This window comes from Dermacentor silvarum, chromosome 2 (genome assembly GCF_013339745.2).
Source record: "Dermacentor silvarum isolate Dsil-2018 chromosome 2, BIME_Dsil_1.4, whole genome shotgun sequence".
NCBI lineage: Eukaryota > Metazoa > Arthropoda > Arachnida > Ixodida > Ixodidae > Dermacentor > Dermacentor silvarum.
This window is the reverse complement of record NC_051155.1, coordinates 147,687,064-147,706,372: the sequence shown is the minus strand read 5'-3', so window position 1 is coordinate 147,706,372 and position 19,309 is coordinate 147,687,064. Positions and strand designations below refer to the sequence as shown.

Here is a 19,309-nt window from a genome sequence, read left to right as displayed (position 1 = left end):
CAGTCTAGTGACTTGGAAGCTCTGGAAAAGTCGGGGAGATTCTGAGCACCTGAAAAAGTCATGAAATTGTCGGGAAATTTTTCATTTAAGTGAGTAAAGTCATGGAAAATGTTATTAAACTGCCCAAGTTGCATATTCATGTAGGTTGGTTCCCGCAAAGTCATAAGGCTTTTTGCAGCACTGCAAGCCAGTTTTCTTATACAATAATTCTGTTTTCAATCACCGTAATAATGGAATTGAGTAAATAACATGCAGCACTGGTTTCTGGCTCAACACAAGTACACACTTAGCCACTGTGTGCACTTGCAAGACAGCATGGTCTTCTACCACACTACAGTTGTTTATATGCAGTGCTTGGTGAACATGAAGCATGTTGCGGTGAAAACTGAAGCATGTTGCGGTGAAAACTGAAGCATGTTGCGTTGAAGTGTATTGATAGTGGCAGGAGCGAACCTAGTCCATAAAAGGTGCACGCAATGACAGACCAAAGGCTTTAGTTCACCGCTGAGTTCCCCCCCCCCCCCCACATTTTTTTTTTCCGGATGAGTTGATGTTGCCCAGCAGCCGCATTGTAGCAAATAGAAACACGTGGTGATTACAGACAGTTTTTACTGTAAATACAGTTTTTTACGACAGCACAACCCACTGTAAATCCAGTGGGTTGTGCTGCCGCACACATGGTGCATCAACATGCGAAGACCGTAGATGACACAGTAGAGGCTAGACATATCTTAGTACCGACCGAAAACGTAGAGCTGCCGTGATTGCTGCACTAATGGATTTTATTACTGTTAAATCCTTCTTTTAATTATGTGTCTTCATTGTGTACTATATGGCAGCTATGCAGCATGAGCCAAATCTGCCACGATGAAGTAAGCTTATACTGCACCACTGAAAAAGGTTCTTTCTCTTGAAACGCCTGTATACAGCATAAACTTCTACTCCAAGAGTGCAGCACTTAGTTGGTAAAAGCAATAGAAAGAAATGTGTCGTAGTGCAGTGAAAGCCACACGTACAGCACTGTTGCATCGCTTTTGTATAAGAAAAAAACGTCGGCACATCACTTGCTACCTCGACTAAAACCTGCATGTTCTGCGGATCAATGACAGTAGTCAGAGCAGGAACCCAATTTTGAAAACTTTCTCTTCTTTCGTACAAAAAAAAAAAAAAATACTTTCGCTAAACCCCCGTAACAAAGCTTTACGGGTCCTGCTGTCTAATGAACTATCATTGATATTTTTAGATGGCCCACAACAATGCGTCGTTTACAACAAAGCACATGGCAAAAGTGCCATTTTCTCAAATTCAGGACCATTCTATCCTGCTTATTGTTTGTTGCATGACAAAGCACTTTTATCCAATTATTTATGTTTACAACAGCCAATATCGAGTAATAAAGTGACAGTGGACAAAGCTAAAAAGTTCTAATAACTTCAAATTTGTCCAAAGCTGAATTTCTTAATTTAACACTTTATTGACAGCACATGTAAATACCCGAAAAATGTTTTAATTTTCTATATGTGCAAAACAAGCTGCCATTGCGGGTGCCTACTGCTCTCAATTGCGCGTACTTTGCACCTTTGCTTGTTTACATGGAATTAAGCGGCTGGAAAACGTACCATACGATCACAGGTTGGCATTATACTGAAAATTGGTGTAGAAAGATCAAGTTTTCTGGGAAACTATCAACCGGTAAAAAAGATGCGTAACGGTATTGGGTTATATTCTGCATTCTCAATCAAGAACGTTGGCGCCGGGAAATTGTGCGAAATGAGTTTGTAACGAGGTTCTACTCTAGTTTCTTCAGCCAATGCGGCAACTGCAGGTTTTCATTTCGGCAGGCAACACGCACTTGGATTGGCCAAGTTAGCGGCAATTGGTTGTGAAGTGCATCTGTCAGTAGCTATGCTATTTGCTGAGGCCGCCATCACACCTCTGTGCATTTCCAATGCAGTGTAGACCGCTTATAACGTAAGTCGCCGGAGTCGCAATATCCGCACTATAAGCGGTACCGCACTATAACCAAAGCAACAATTTTCAAAGCCCGCACATATGCAAAACATGTGCACCGAGCCGCCACGCATATGCGACAGTCGAGGAATGCGGCTAGAACGTTTGCATTCAATTTACAGTCGAATCTCGTTAATTCGAAATAATTCACGCGGCGGCGCCTCCGACCGGCATTGCTCCAGCACCGCCATAGAGTAAAAGCTTAGGACGGACCCCTCAATGTCGCGCGTGAACAAAAAAAAGAAAGAAAAAAAAGACGCAACGGAAATTTCACCCTCTTTCAAATGGCAAGGTTGCCGATTCTGCGTTGCGCCGGAACATGCGTGTACGTGCCGACGTCTCAGCCACGCTACGGTAGCCATGTGTAGAAAATGGCAGTGAACCCGTCTTTCTCCTTTATACTTCCTCTACTTCCTAATCACGTGTTGACCTTGCTCGCTGCAGCCACGGCGCAGAGGGAAGCAAGCGCGCTGTCCCAGGCCGGCCAACGAAACTGCCCACGCCGGCAAACGCCCGCTTCCCGATAACGGCAGAAAACGAAACTTTGGGGAGCTGGCGCCGGGCTGGCTCGAGCGGTGGCGCCTGCACGGCGGCGAGCACGCACGGTGACAGTCGAAAGTGAGGGAGCTACGAGGGAGGGCAAGGGGAGCCACCGAAGCGGCGGAGTTGCCGAGGCAAAATCCGCTTCCCTGCCGCCCTCCTCCCTCACATTCCACGGTCTCCGCGTGCGCCCTTCGCCGTGCCGTGCCGGCGCCGCCCGCTCCCTGAAGTTTCGTTTACTGCCGTTATCGTGAAGCGAGCGTTGGCCGGCGTTGGCAGTTTTGTGGCCCTCGCTCGCTATGCACGCTGTGATATTTCACAACTCGCACTCAAGATTCTGGTTTCCGCCTCACTGGCTGTTCATTCGCACCACGTGCCCTTCTCTTCCACTTTGTCTCTCTTTCTTCCTCGAGCACTTCTTGAGGCGCCCGTTTGAGGGGAGCGTTTGCCGTTTCCGCTGACTTCCATGCTCCCAGGCAGCCGCACTGTAACCGGTATTTCGTTTCCCGCAACTGCACTATAAGCGATACGTGTATACATGGAGTGCTATGGGAAAATTAACGGGACTCTGAAAAGACCGCACTATATCCGGTCCTGCATTATAAGCGGTTACGTTATAAGTGGTCTATACTGTACTTCTCTACATAAGCATCTCTGCGCCCAGACTGAAGCTGGAATAATTGGTACATAAGTTTCTGCACAAAGGTGGAAGATCTTTTTTGGCACAGGGCAGCATCAGCCACACGGCGAGTTGACTTGTATGTAACAAAAAGTGACTGTGGTATGCACTAACCGGTAGCCATATGAGGAGCTATTATGGCTTAAGCAGTCAGTCAATACATTTGACTCTATGGATACTGGGCCTTGAATTATTGTAACTATGTTTTAACCGTTACGTTTTAAACGCGTACATATTAACAAGAAGGTTAGTAAGTATATAGTGAGTATATAGTGAGTGTATAGTGAGGCTATTGCATGTACCATTATTAAGGTAATCGGTATCCACATTGCATTGAACCTGTACAGATGACTTTCTCTTACAGCATTTATTTCATACTGAGTGACCAAAGGCAAATGAAGCTGAATTTGTGGCTTCAACTTGTGGCTTTCTAGATCTTGTTCCCTGTTTCTGTGTAGGATGCCTTGGAGAAAACTTTGCTCAGGCTGCTTGTCACCTGGAATTCGCAGCTGGTTCAGGTAGGTGAAGTTGCACTAATTCTTGATGAGGTTTATTCAGTGTCAGATCACGCTGCCTTGGAAGTGTTTACTTCAACCAAATGACCAGACAAATTGCGCCATGTTTATAATGCCTGCAAACAGTTAATGCTGGTGTTATGGTGTTGACTTAGTGACCTCTGCTAATGTGTTGAAACTGGCCACACTGTTTACAATACTTTTGTGCATGTAGTTCACACCAACATACAGCCCGCACGCTAGCAGCCATGGTGGAATAATTAATAGAAGAAAAATTAAAATTACTGAATTCTGCCGAATGACTCCATACAGTGGTGTTCAGACCTATAAAAAGGCAACCCAGCATGCCTTTTATCATGAAGTACAGCTCTAAAAGTAACCTTGCTTCGCAGTCACCACCGCTTTCGCTACAGCTTCTGTGTTAAAGCGTTGTATGACTTCATGCAAACACGCAACACATTTATGTGTGCATTTTGCATTTGAGTGTAGCTTCACAGGAACATAAATATTGCCTTCAGATGAAGCTTCGCTGCAATGCAATTCACATTGCCATGAAGCCACACATCATAAAAGTTGTGTAGAACTACATCTCTGTTGCTTACTTACATTTCTCAGATTTGTTGCGTGCGTGATACATGTGAAAGTGCCTAGGGAAGGGAACCACAGTTGAGGATTGGAGAGCACTAGTGGGTGTGATTAGATTGACATTTGCAAGCATAGGATGGCATCTGGTGGCACAAGACGGGTGCAATTCCAATTGGTAATTGCTGTAAGAGGTTCATCCTTGCATTTTGCATTGGGATAGGGACAATATGCTTAAAACTGCAGTATCCTGCGAAGCTATTTTTTAATGTCTTTAACACATGCTCCAGGAGCTGCATATCTGTTGCTATGGTTGTCTGCACAAAAAATACCCCCAGGTCTGTGCAAACTTGCAGTAAACTGCTAAACTTTACGAATAGTCAACAAACAGTGAACAAATAGCTTCTTGCATTCCTCTCTGAAGTTTCCTGTGTGTTGTGCTGCCCAAATTGAAGATGTCTGTGAGTTGACCAGTACTCGCTAGATGTCACTGCAATGCAGCAATGTGGAGCAATGAACCATACTGCACACAAATGTTGCCCCTAGCTTAGCCAATTTGTAAGGTGCTTTACCAGCAGTGGAATAACATGTCACATCATTGTTGTCGCACTGAAGATCATGGTGTTAGTGTCCCACATCTCATAGGTATTTCTCTTGGCATTTTTTGATATTATTATTATGAGTGTAAGCTTGTCTGTATATGTATTAGCATTCACAGAATACTTGGTTGCCAAAGATGTGGACGGCAGATGATGATGATGATGATGATGATTTATTGGCGTCCCCTTTGAAACGGGGCAGTGAAAAGGTCACCTAGCCTGCTTGAGCGAAACAGTTAGGCTCTACGTGCTTTTCATTCTAGCATTTTTGTATACATCTCTTTAATATTTTTTTCTATTACTCACAACTTATCTGTCTGCCTTGTAACCTGTGCCTGTAATGGATCCGGTCGTATCAATCTTTTCCCTGCTTTTTTTTCCACCAACACTCTGTCTCTTGCTTACCTAGACTGCTGACTGGTTGATGCTTCCGTACACTTTAAATCCGAGTGCTTCTGGAAAGTGTACATAACCGACTGGTCGAACCGTGTGAATCCCTTTGCATTCTATTGGATGTGCTGAGTGGTTTCCAGATTTTTGCTGCAGCAGACACATACCTCATCTTGTTGCGAATATTTGCTCCGGTAGGTTTTTGACCTTGGCAACCAGCTTGAGCCACAAATAGCAAGGGACTTCCCTTCGCGTTATCGTACGGATTTTCCCTTCTAATTTCTTTCATCCCATTCCTGTAAATCTCCATGGTCTTTTTTATTTTCATTCTTTGCATCCAATTCACTGTTTCTGTTTCACTTTCTTTATGATGACTCCTAGTTGTCTATTTATGCTTTTAATTACTGTGTACTTTGTTGCCTACTTTCTTGACTTCTTCCTCCATTTTGTGTCCACGCTTTTCAAGTACAGATACTTGTACACTTTAGCCACCCGTTTATTTTGCTCCATGTTTCTGAGTATTGCTTCAAAAATAATTTTGCTCTGTGCTTCTGACTTCAAATGAGGCCCAACCCATGTCACCCTGCACTGCCTTATTAGTGGTTTTGCCGTGGGCTCCCAAAGCCAACCGGCCTACCAATCTTTGATTAACTTCACCATGGCAGTAGCAACACTGTTAGTGACATCTTGTGGCACTTTGTCCCACTACACTATGTTAGAAACTTTTTGTGCTGCCGTACATACCCGAATCTAATGTGGACCTTTCTCTGAGAAAATGGGCCGGAAAATCTGGCAGTAGGCAACAACCTACTGCACAATTTTACGAAGGTTGCTGCGAATTCATTTTGTGCTCGACTGCGATCTAGAGCGGTATTCTTGGCCAATAACTTTCGGAGGTACTATCGCTTTCACGAGATTTAGCGCACTAAGCACTGAATGTGTCGGTGTAAGCAGCTGCCAGCGTTCTAGCACTGTGCCAAGCTTGCTATACGCACTCAGTTCGATAAGTGCAATGCAGATTCTTTCGACAGTGATAGTAGTGTCTCTGTTGCTTTCTCAAGAATTCCACCCCTGTGTGCTTGAATTCTGTGGCCATTGATTCACAAATGGCAATGAAGCCGTGCTGTTGTTATTATGAAAGCTCGTTATAAAAGAAAATTCCCATCTGTGAAGGTAAATTCTGCATGCCTGGTATTTTCTAATTGCAAACGTCAGGGGCATGCTATATTTTTCTTTCAAGAATTGGCGGCATGTTATACAAGTATCACAAGGTGCACTTTTGATTGTGATTGGGACTGAATTTTTGGGTCACGGTTGGCTCCTTTGCTCAAGATACAGGAAGGAGATAAACGCGGTCGAGAATTTCGATCCGGATCAGGCTCGATCGTGATCGAAAGTAGCCGTGTGACACCGGTATTACATTCAGGGGCACTTTTATTTTCTTACCTTAAGCCTGCGAGAATTGGGTGCATGTTAGATTGGGGGGTGCATTAGAATCTGGTAAATACTGTACACGAGTGTTCATATTGAACAAAAATAAAAGACTGCATATTAACGACTTTGTTGTCGCCGACGCTTTTTGTCAGAAGCTGAGTGAAGTGTGGTAAGTCTCTGCAGTACTAGCTCTGTGACCTCTCTCTCCCTGTTTAAAGTCCGCATCACAAGATGTCGCTACCACTGTCACTACAGCCATGTCTCCGGTAACTCGTATTCCAAAAGTGTAACATATATGAAGCTCTCAACCAGCTATCAAACTCTCAACCAGCTCAAGCAAGGCAGCCTGTTTCAGCTGGGCATTCTAGTTCCACCTTGCACATTCCAGGAACTGGTGTGTGAGTGCGTGGCGCTACTTCCTTGCTGTCGGAGAGCTGGCACTGGTGGCACCAAAGGCATGGCTTCTTCGGAAGCCTGGTCCCACCAGCTTGGCCGCCTGATGGCCACTGTGCACACAGCACTCGACAGCCTCTTCCAGGACTTGCACGTTGGTGAGTGAAGGAAGATCTGTGTCCAAGCTGTTTGGTTTCTTCAAGCTTCTTGCATTCACAGAGCTGCCGTGAGGTACTTCTGCATGAGCAAATTTTACAGCAGCAGCTGTTAAATGTCTTGGATTTGTCCAGGGTCATCGAGTTCTGTTGTTGTGCCCTCAACAGATCATGATTTGCACCGTTTACTACTAGTATGACCTACAACACATTAGTGCGTGGCACAGTGGTTGTGTGTTGTAGCTTATAGTGAGTGCGATAATATATATAATGTCAGTTTGAATCGCCCTGCACTTCAAGAACTACCTCATTGTGATTTAGTTCCAGTTCCGTGCTCATGCGCAACCAGCCTGGCACCTACTGCATAAGCCCTGCGTTACCTAGATCCGAGTGGATCTAGTGCAAGCAATGCCTTGAACTCATTCTGCATGAAGCCTGCATATGTGAAACGAATGCTGACGTGCCAACAGTGCCATGTTGCCCTGGTGAAATGAATAGCAGCAAGGTGCAGCACCTCCTGAACTAGTTCAGCAAATACAGGTTAATCGAATGGACCTAAAGTGCTTAACAGAGAACCACCACAGTTGATGCGCATTACAAACAGTGCAAACTTTTTGGCCCCTTCCCCTTCGCGCGGCGGTCTCCCGAATTTTCATGTTGCGAGGTTGGCAGGTAGGTATAGGGTTCAATGCATTTCCTATCTCTTGACAACGAAACGTCACTGAAGTGCAATGCCTCATTACAGAAATTAGTCGGAACATTAGACCCTATAATACCGTATTCACTTGCATAATGGATGCACTTGTGTAATGAATGCACCCCCCACTTTTATAATCAAAAATTGTGGTTTGTTTTTTTTCTCGCATAATGATTGCACCCTGAACTTGTTGCCATGAATTAGGAGACATACAGTACGATTTGGCATCCGACGCGCCAGAATGGCAGCTGGATTTGAGTTGTTATTCCGTGTCGGTAGTGGTGGATCAGACACCCGACATGCAACAAAAGTAGGAGACATGGTACAATTCAGCACCTGATACATGGTCTGTAACACGCTGGAATGGCAGCTGGCTCCGAGCCGTTTTTCTATGCCGTAGCAGTGGATCAGACGCTCAGCGGGTGACAAAAGAGACACGGCATAATTCACATGTTACAAAGTAGGAGATGCACTGTACGATTCGGCGTCTGATACGGCATGCGCAAGCTAGGCTGCTGTGAAGTCAACGAGGGTTGCGATGTAGACTGTTGGTTGATATTAATGGAATGGCATGAAGTGTAGCATAGCAGGAACAAGGACACAATAAGAAACGAAGCCCAGACACACACTTATGTCTGTGTTTCGTTTCTTGGCTCCTTGCTTTTGATGCGCTACAATTCATGCCATTCCATGCTGCTACGAACCCTGGTCACAGTATAGTCAGTGGTTCCTTTCTGGCCGTGTACTGAGACCCCCTATCTCTCCCTCTTTTTGTCTTCTGTGGCACAGACAAGGGGCGGCCCAGAGCAGACAAGGCAGTTCCCTTGGAGGTTCCCAGCTCACCTGAAGAGAGCCACCAGGCTAGCCTTCTGTGCTGGCGTCGCACTATGAGCCTCATGCGAACCATCAACCTTATGCTCATGGGGTCAGTTGCTGCCCGAGGGTTGCCTGGCTTGCTGCACAACTTTTGCTTTGCAGTGCTCAGCTTCCTCTGCATGCCCCATTAATCCCTTGTGTGCTGTTTCTGCGTGTTTGCGAGCGTGCACGCATGCTTTAAAATTTAGCATAATCAAAACGCCTTAAAGCAACAGAAGTGCTATTAACGGACAAACAAAGAGTAAGGGGAACTGATGGGCTTGATTTTTTTTTTGCAACCATATGAAGCAATTTTCAAATGGGTTAATCTTTTACACATACACAAGTACCTGAGAAAGTTGACGGGAGGACAGTTGCAGCTGTAGCTGAACTGTAAACACTGTATGCATGATGCAGAAGGGAGAGGTGGCTTCAGCTTGCAAGTTGCCTTCAGCTTGCAAGTTGTCTTTTCATCCACTTTCACTTGCCTTTTCCTTACTATTTCTACATTTAAACTAACTCTTATAGTTAATTTCTCTTACCCTTTGTCTGGTTTCATTGTCTGCTTGCTTCATATGGTTGTACTAATTTAAATTAGCTGAAGAGGTGTTACAACTGCAACCTCTGGTGGGAGTGGAGTTTTACCATTAGCATAAATTGAAATGTGAACTAAAAGAAACTGACCAGAACTCCTATTGCAAGTAATTACGTGAGTGTGATGTGCAGTCACTCTGTAAGCTGTTCATATCCGTGGATTGTCCCAAATATACATTTTGGAACCCGAATTGTACCACAGTTACAGGTTAAACTGGGAACACGGCAATGCATTATAGTATTGCCAACTTTTTGCATAGTACACATGCAAGCATTGCTTTGTCATTAGGGATGGCTTTCACCATGCTTTTTGCTAAATTATTGCTCTTTTCCCTCTTTAAAAGAGAAATTGTACTGTATCGTCACTTGAACTGCAGTGGTACGTAGCCAGAGATTTTCTTGTTTGCATGTTGGTGCACACATCACATTCATGTGCGGTGTCATTCTCTCAGGGTCACATTCCACTAAACCTCCCTTCTGAATTATTCTGCGGGCAGTATAGGCTGCTGCTATATATGATTTATGCCTCAGACTGATAGGGTGAGCCTTACCCATCTGAAACAAAGTAGTGGTGTGCAAATACTCGAATATATGAATACGAATTGAAAAGTGAATGCTCACATAATTTGATTTACAAATTGGATGCCTTCTATGTACTTAGTTTCTCGAGCAGTTGCTATGTTTGCTGGAAGAGCCATCGTGAGTACCTTTCTGCGTGCAGCTTCTTCACAACTGCCACCTTTAAGTGCTTTGCTGTGCTTGCACTTCACCGGTGGCCTGGTGGAGCAGTCGCCCATGGTGGCACTTTTCAGAAGGAAAATTTCTCGATTTAAAATTCTCTGTGGCTCCTTTTCTTCACTCGCTTGCGTAATAAACCTTGACAAAATTTCAGTTTTGCTTTTATTACATGAATATGGTCATTGCAGAGTGGCTACAACGGCACCAACAATGATGATGCAAATGCAGATGAATGGCCTCGTAATAAAGTACTGTATAGACTCGTGTAAGGCACCCTCAACTTCGCAGCTCAAAATTTGGAGAGAAAAAAAATTTCTAATGGGGGGAAATGATATTTTGCATTCTGGGTTTTCTGAGCTATACTGCTCAGAAATTTGGTGTTGCGTTATGCCAGACAGCTAGCAATAGCGTTTGTTGCCCCAATGCTGCACGTGCACATCGGTGAATTTTCACACGCTGTATACTTCCGCGTGCCGCTACTAGATGACGAGAACCATCTAGTAGTGGCCCTTACATGGGACTGAACCGAAAGATTCGGTCCCGTGTAAAATTGTGAAAACTGTGTGCACCTTGCCAAATTGTGGGGAAAAAAAAAAAAAAAAAAAAAAAAAAACAGCCCTTACACGAGTCTCTATGGTACCAGTGTAAGATGTGTCACTGTGTTGCAAGCACAAAGACAGTAAAGTGAAAATGTCATCTGTGCCTGCACTGAGCACACCACGACAGTGTTTTGAGTTCACACACCTAATTTTTTTGCTTTATTGAGTACATCAGTCATTACTGCTTTTAATCATAGCCAGAGTACTTCACACTGCAAGTGTTGTCAAATTTCCAATCCCAATATGTTCATCATGGCTGTTGTAGCAACATTGAGGACTAAACTCTAAAGAAGTTTAACCCTTTGGGGCCTATTTTGTCCTCAAACAACAATTGTCATAAGCCTTGCTTGCGTTTCCTTTCTTGAAAACTCTGCACTCGCTGCTTTCCGGTCAAGAGTGCTTTGTCACGCTGATAACATGCGTCCTAAAAACAAGTCTTGAAGGGTGCAAACTTTCAAATTTTAAGAGTCTACTTGTACCACTTAACTATAGCTGCTATGTGATTTTCAACTGTGTTTTCCACTTTGACGGTAGACAATGGTTCTGGATCTGGTTCTTATGCTCTTCACAGGTCTAGTGTGCACCAACCTGTGTTGGTTCCCTTTGAAGATGTGCTCGAGCTTGTGTACAGAGTCCTTGGTGCTCACCTTCCAGTCAAGGTCAGTGCTTTGAATCAGGTCGCAGCTTCCAAACCACAATGTTCTGGGCAAGCAGGGGGCATGTGTGTCATACTGAGTCGTCCGGAACAGTGAATTGTCGCTCAGGTGCTTCATGTACTGGGCGGCCTTGAGTCTACCCGCCATGGTGACTCTGTGGATGTGGCGATGTAGTGTTCAGCCTGAGGTCAAGGGGGTCGATTCCCAGCTGCGGCCGCCGCATTTCAATGAAGGCAAAATGCAAAAGCATTCATGTACCTTGATTTAGGTTCATGTTAAAAACCCCCAGGTGGTCAAAATTAATTTGGAGCTTTTCACTACAGCATTCCTTATAACCCTCTGTGCAGTTTCGAGATGAGCACACAAATATCTGTATGTTGTCAAGGCCAGCCGTACTGTAGATTTCATTGGTCGTTCTTACCTGTCAATCTTGGTGTGTGTGCGAGGTATCCTCTGGGGGGTTAGTTTCCTTTCTGTGGTTTTAAGGTGCATGTTACTATCGTCTGTTCTGCAGAGCTCTGGTGCCACGGCACAGGCCAGCCTTGTTGCAGCCATCTTGCCCTCTATTCAGCATGAAGCTGTACAGCTCCTCAGCCAGCTGATATGCAGGTGAGTCAGCCGTATTGTCATGAGGCAGAATTAGTGAAGCGTAGGTGTATTTACAGGGTATTTACAATTGCAGCAAGGTTGCATACACAAGACGGCTGCCTGAACCAGTCGCATGCTCTTGTTGCCAAATCGTCTTTGTGCTTAGACACACCATGCCCCACTGCTTCGTAATAATATTATTGCGCAAAAATTCAAGTGGCACTAAAGGTGTTGAACTAGGTCCTTTTTTAAAGTAGTGCTATGTGAAATTTGTTCTTGCTGTGAATTGTTCGGCTTTGATGTCAGATAAAGATCTGAAGATATTGTCTTGATCGACGCACTCCCTATGTCTTTTGCAGGTGGCCGATTGGTATGTATAGCAGAGTACATAGTTTTCCTGTAGGGGCAGTCGCTAGAAGAATATTGCCTCGTTTAAGTGTGTCTTATTATTATTTTTAGAGCGTAGGTCTTAATTAATGTGACTCGAAGCGCTTTTTGTGGTTTTCTAAAAAAAATTGGAACTCGCGAAGCTTATATTTTGAAGAAATGTGGGGATTGTTAGGGGCGATATGCAGGAAAATTGTGAACTGTGTGTGTCAATTGGGGATTAAATGATAATATTTTATTAATAATTGCTGAACCCTCATTATTGGCCCATTTGAAGGTGCTATATAAAAGGGGGTACAAAGCTTCCTGGATTCCCTGGGAGGATAAAAAACTCCAGAGATTTCATATTTAGAGAAAATGGGGGCTACTCTCTATGGTTGATGTGTACTGAAAGTTTGAAATGTGTAGGCTATTTACTGTAATTTCTGGTGTATAAATTGCGCTTATTCTTCTGAATTTTTCATCGGTGCGTCTTATAGAAGTCGCACTTAGAGCTTTACTACGCTAAAAAAAAAAAAAAATGTATATAAGTCGTGCTGACTTATATACATTTTTTTTTTTCAGAAGAACTGCCGTCAAAATACGATTGAATACTATGGCCACGCGAAACGTGCTGGGTTGACCTCCTATGGCAGTTGCTACGAGTTGTGCACACTATGGAGGTACCGGGTTCTCGTGATCGAGTTGCTGAGCGCCATGCGAGAAGGACGGAGTAGCAACGCAAGCGTAGTCAGGCTGACCGAGAGTCGATCGACCCTGAAGTCGTCGCATCTGCAGATTGCTTTCAAGATAGGGCCTGCGCTGCTAGGCAAACTACGCAGTTGCTACCAGAGTACAAGCCACCCCCCTGCCGTCTCGCGCTGCCTTCCCACTTTCTTCCATTGTGTGCGATTGGGCTCACTGTCGCTCGCTTTCACTCGCACATATGGCACGTGGGGATGATGTTATTGCCCTCGGACTTTAAACAGAACATCGCGGCGACCACGACGGCAGAAATGCACCTGAAGTGTCTATATGTCATTGCTATCACAATTATATAGGAATCACACCCATACGCTTGTGTGTGACCTGCATTCATGAAGTAAAACATCAAAAATTTTTTAAATCGATTACCGAATGAACAAGTGCGTCTTATACACCGGTGCGCATATAGCATACAGCGCGCGGGGATGATGTTATCGCCGTCGGACTTTATACGGAACATCACGGCGACCACGACGGCAGAAATGCACCTGAAGTGTCTATATATCATTGCTATCGCAATTATATAGGAATCGCACCCATACGCTTGCGCACGACCTGCACTCATGAAGTAAAACATCACAAATTTTTTAATCGATTACCGAATTAACAGGTGCGTCTTATACACCGGTGCCACTTGTATACGTCTGTTTTTGCTTTTTCTGAATTTCCGTTTTGAGGGGAGTGCGACTTATAGACTAGAAAGTACAGTATGGGCTTTGAAAAGAATTTCTGCTCCCTTGTTTCCTCCCAATTCTTACTTGTTATAGTACGAGGAATGTAGTTATATTTTACCAGTCTCCTCAGTGAACTATGCAAGGCACATTGTTGCACATTGGAAGCATGTTGGGTACAACAAACGATTAATGTTTAATCTCTGTAGCTTAATTACAGCCTTTGTGTATAGTTCCTTCAAGCGTTCCACATTGTCATATTGCCATTATCCACAATGTTTCCCAGAGTTCTAAAATGACTCCTAAAATGACTCCACAAGATACCAATTTCAAATTCGTTTAAAACATGGGTGAATGGGACGCCTAGCATGCGGCGAAATTTTCACATTCCCTGCCTAAATAGAAGCGTTGCAAATGATTACTAGACCGTCATTTTTTGTCTAATTTTGTGTCATATGAGGCTTGTAGTTGGTTTCTCCAGTGTCCTCGTTCAATTAAAACACATTCTTTATATTTGGCAAAAATAAGGGCTACATTATATGTAAATTATAGGCAAATTTCAAAGTGTGTGGGTTAATTGTACATTTGAAATAAATTACGTATGCAAGTGCTTTGGAGCATTATGAAAGTGTTTTACAAGCAGTGCAAAATTTTGCCCGCTGCCTTGCCATAACTACAAATGCCACTCAAATAAAATTTAGTAAACCTGGGGGGAACGCTAAGGTGAATTTGTGTTCAAATTTAAATTGATGTGGGTTAAATACAGCCTTTGTAAAACATTCCTTTAGCATGTTCTGGAAAGCATTATATGGTCGTTTCACGCTATGTTTCCCAGTGTCCTGTGGGAACCATACATCGTGTGCTTCAGCGAGCCGTGGCGGTTGCAAGCAGATCCACTTGCAATGTGAATTTTCAGGTTGACACCAGTTTCGAGATATTAATTACAGAAATTTTTGGGGAAATGCATTGGCGTTCCAGTTACTTTTGTGCTTCAATGCATACAACAATGTTTTGTTAGGAAAGTAACTGGAACGCCAATGCATTTCTTCGCAAAGTTCGGGAATTAATATCTTGAAACTGGTGTCATCCTGAGAATTTGTTCCAAGTGGATCCGCCGTGCGAACTTTACAGCTAGAATTTGTAAATTGCAGTATGTGCCCTAAGGTAATTAAACTTAAATAGTAAGTTTATGTTAATTTGTTGATTATGCGTTTCAATTTTTTGTGAAAGTAATGTCCGCCTCTTCGAGTAGACCAGCTCATGAACTAGAATTGTGCTATCTACCACAGGTAACCTTTAAAAATGTTTGAAAGTGTTTGCTGAAACACCTCGTATTACACACAGGTTAATTTCTGGTGAAAATAAGGGGCAAATTATGGGTTATGTGCAGGCAAAATTCAAAGTGTTTCCTTTGATAACTGATCTGTTCATTGAGTTACGCATTCAAGCACTTCAGAATGTATATGATTGAGTGTTGCGAGCAGCGCAAAATTTTGCACTCAGCCCTGGCATAACTGCAAATGCCACCACGATCAAGCTTATCAAAAATTGCCAAAAAAATTTGTGTGCGAAGTTAAATGCATGTGGACCCTGAAACTATTTTGACAATTTTGTACAAACGTACTGAGTCGTTAGGGTAGGTCCTTCTGATCATCAATTGATGCATCTAAGTGTTGTGCATAAAGCGTGTAATTTATTATAAGGTTTTAAAAATGTACATTGCTAGGCGATCGCAGCACGCCACTCACCTGAATTTTTAAGCCACACCTGACCAAGTGACGCGAGGTGACCATATGACGCCAGTAGGGTGAGCGATCCGATTGGCTGCCCAGGGCGTGTCATCGATAATTTTTCCGTTATGGAGAACAAATATTGTTCATAATAGTTGGAATGTTGGTGAACTGGTTTCAAAAAAAAAAAAAAGAAAGTAAGAGAAAGAGAATGCGAAGAACAATTTTTTTCTACGCTCAAGCACTTCCGGCACATAACATCTGCTTGTGGTACATCTGCTTGTGCTCCATGTTGACGAGAGCTGCACGGTCAGTGTTAGTCTTGAGCTTTCTTATTGCGAGCACCATGGTTTGCCCTTGTTATGCTGTGGGCTGCAAATGTAGGTGACTTGCAATATTTCAAGCAGCGACATTGTGTCCTTCTTCAAGGAAGCAGACGAGCAGAGTGACTGCAGCGCATCGGACTGTCGGTATCCGATCGGCACCAGGATTTGCGCGTGTTCGGCTGTCACTATACACGAGAGGATTACCACCACAATAGTGTTTTGCGTGATCGGTATTCAGGTAAACACAAGCACAAGCGGACTGGGCCTGGGTGTGTTGCAGAATGAGCGGAGGCACAAATGTGAATGGCCTGCACGGTGCAGCCAGCTGGTGGTAAAGAGTAACGAAGTGTGTTCTATTTTGTTCCTGGTGTAAATTTTTGGCAGGGGTGTATTCATGAACACATTGTTTTTCTAAATGTTTACTATGTTTTACACTTGGTTACAGCAATATTGGCTCTTTGGCAGGTTAAGCTCCGTGCCACCAGGTGGTTAGACCGTGCAGACCGATCAGGCCACTGGCGTACGCCTACGCTAAAGCTCTTTTATCACGCCAATAGTAGTATGGAGGGGCTTTAGTTTACGCCTCCACCCATCGGTCAAAACTCCCAGCTCACCTGTGGTTACCAGAATACCGAACACGCTCGGTGCTGCGACAGAATGCTCGCAACGCACGCTGCTTTGATAGCTCTCACTTGGGAGCAACTGTCAGACCGCTGGCGGAGAAGTTGGTGAGGCTTTGCGTGCTAGCTCCAAGACAACTGGACGTAGGCGACATGACGTCCCATCATTACGAGCCAGTGAAGGCGGAGCTTAGCCCCGATCATTCGGCGAGCGAGCTGAGGAGAAAAAGCATGGCTATGGAGGAGATTAACTTGTAATCGTCTGTAGCTCTCCTAATATAAGACAATTCACGCAAATTGTGGTGCAAATGTTTTACTTTAACTGTACCCTACACGTCCACAAAATTTGTCCGAACCGTTTCAGGGACCCTTTAGGTAAGTCTTTGCAAGTGCCACACTGTCATTATCAGCTATGTTTTTCAATGTCCCAAGAGAACTCTGCGTTACACAAAGTTTATATTTAGTAGAAATAAGGAGCATCTAAGTACAATGTGTCCTGAAATTTTCATGTTTCTGGCCTAATTAGGAATGTTATAAATAATTCTTAACAACCCTCATTTTTTTTGGTACATTTCCATGTGGTATACGACGTTCGGCTGGTGTCCTCGGTGAACTAAATGAGGCACCTTGTTTACGTTTAGTGAAAGTAAGACCTAGCTAATGGGTGATGTGTAGGCAAAATTTGAAGTGTGTGTGTTAATTGCGGCTTTTGCAATAAGTTACGCATTCAAGCACTTCGGAGTGTTATGAGTGTTTTACGAGTGCACAGAGTTTACCTTGTTTCCCTGGCATTACTGCAAGTGCCACCGAGATCAAATTCAGTGATAATGGGGGTAAGGCTATGGCAAATGTCTGTGCAACGTTAAATGCATCTGGATCAAATACAGCCTTTACAAAAAATTCCTTATGCAAGTGTTAGAAAGTATCACATGGCCGTTACAAGCTATGTTTCCCAGTTTCCCGAGAGAAAGCTACATTACGCCAAGTTTATATTTGGTGAAAATTGGGGTCATGTTATGTATAATGTGTGGCGAAACTTAAATGTTTCCATGGCCTAATTAGAAGTTTTGCAAATGATTACTGATCTACTGTTCTTTTCCCTTTTTTTATGCGTTGTACGAAGTTCGTGGTAGGTTTCCCCAATGTCCTTGACGAACTAAAGAAGACACCTTGTTTATATCTGTTTAAAATTATATGCAGGGTATGAATAATGTCTAGACGCACTAAGTTACAAGTGGACAAATCGTGGCCTTAGCAGTAAATTATCTATGCAAGCTAGATGAAGTGTGTTTTACGAATAACACAAAATCTAACCTACTGCTTTGTGAGGAACCATAAATGCCATCAAGATCACATTTAGTGAGAATTTGGGGGAACATTATGGCCAGTGTTCTTGCAAAGTAAAATGCGTGTGGTTGAATTACTGCCTTTGTAAAGAAATTTCTTAACAGGTGTTTAAACCGTTTATTCAGGCAACATTTCAAAGTATGTGATTTATTTACAGACAACTGAAATTCTTATTGCATCTGTTCGAAAGAAACAGCTTCACTGGAAATTGGGTTGTGATTCTATACAGTCACCATGTCGGCTTTTTTTTTTTTTTCTTTTTCTCTCTTTATTGAACAGCTGATTGAGTGCTTCCCCACTGGACATAGCTGTAGTTGGTATCTGGGTGAATGTTGCTGTTTGAACCTGTTTCTGTAGCCCGGCTTAACTGCTTCCTTCTCTTATACCTCCAGCTGCAGACAGCTGCTGATACCTGAGGCAGTAAACATTGTGGGCCTGATTGAGGAAGTGTGTCTTCGCACCACACAAGACCTTTCCAACGACACCGGGTACGTACTAGCTGATCCAATATGTACAGGCTGTATGGCAGTGCTAAATAAAGCAATTTTGCAGGGATAATATGTACGGTACGATAATATGAACTATTCTTTTGTATGGAATTCTCTAAAAATCTAAAGCCTGGTATGGGGACAACTAAATTAAAGAGAAAAAATAAAACTCTGACCAAAATTTATTTTAAAAACCCGATGTTTCAAAGCCCAACCAGCTCCTTTAGGGGTGAGATGGCATGAGGCGTACCAGTGCTTATATTCTTTGTAACACTTTTTGACAGGTGCGCAGACACTTTTCGTAGACCTTTAGAGTAAACAGTGGGAAGTGTTCCTGACGGTTGATGTTAGCCGGCGTCTTTTGGATGTGCCCCTGAAACTAGTCTGGCTCCGAAACGTCGGGTCTTTAAGCTAAATTTTGGGTTGGAGTTTTTTCTCTTAACCCTTTGCGGTCCAAAACTTTTACCCACATTCCGGCTGTCCTGGTCCGAAACTGTTTTGCCAGTTTGTGGCGCCGCGAAGAAAACCACAAACTGTGGAAGAAAAACTCCCAGGATATTTATTTTTTTCTATTGCATTCTGCAGGCGACTCGTCTACTGATATTTGAGCAGCGTGTGATACCGCTTGAAGCATTCTCCTGGGTGCAGGCCAGGGTTCTTACTGTAGGTTTTGCAGAAAAACACAGTTTCCCTCCTGCCTCCGTTTGTTTTTCGATCGCTACAAACAGCACAGTCCTTGCTGTTTCGACCTGGGAGCTTGTAGATGAAATGGCTCCTCCCATCTAGCCTTTTCTCGCACTCCGCGCAGACAGGCCCCTCTTTTTGGCTCTAGCCCTCACGTCACCCACCAGCTGGACCGCGATTTTGTAGCGATGCCTTCTGCTCGATTATATGCCACTCTTATCATCCACCGTTCACGGCCGGCTGATCGCTTTGATAATGCGGGCGGGGCGTCACTCTGACCACTGACAA

The 19,309-nt window shown here is 43.8% G+C and overlaps 2 protein-coding genes across 2 annotated transcripts in view; both read left to right on the top strand.

The window, feature by feature from the left end:
* Positions 1 to 19,309, top strand: part of LOC119441889 (60S ribosomal protein L8) — a 151,325-nt gene that overhangs the window by 3,780 nt on the left and 128,236 nt on the right. The window lies entirely within an intron of this gene.
* Positions 1 to 19,309, top strand: part of LOC119441893 (proline-, glutamic acid- and leucine-rich protein 1-like) — a 58,932-nt gene that overhangs the window by 9,216 nt on the left and 30,407 nt on the right. The window contains exons 6-11 of the mRNA XM_037706535.2: positions 3,688 to 3,747; positions 7,138 to 7,300; positions 8,784 to 8,919; positions 11,352 to 11,439; positions 11,951 to 12,045; positions 18,242 to 18,337. Of these exons, the coding sequence (XP_037562463.1) occupies positions 3,688 to 3,747; positions 7,138 to 7,300; positions 8,784 to 8,919; positions 11,352 to 11,439; positions 11,951 to 12,045; positions 18,242 to 18,337 (638 nt within the window). The remainder of the gene's footprint in view (positions 1 to 3,687; positions 3,748 to 7,137; positions 7,301 to 8,783; positions 8,920 to 11,351; positions 11,440 to 11,950; positions 12,046 to 18,241; positions 18,338 to 19,309) is intronic.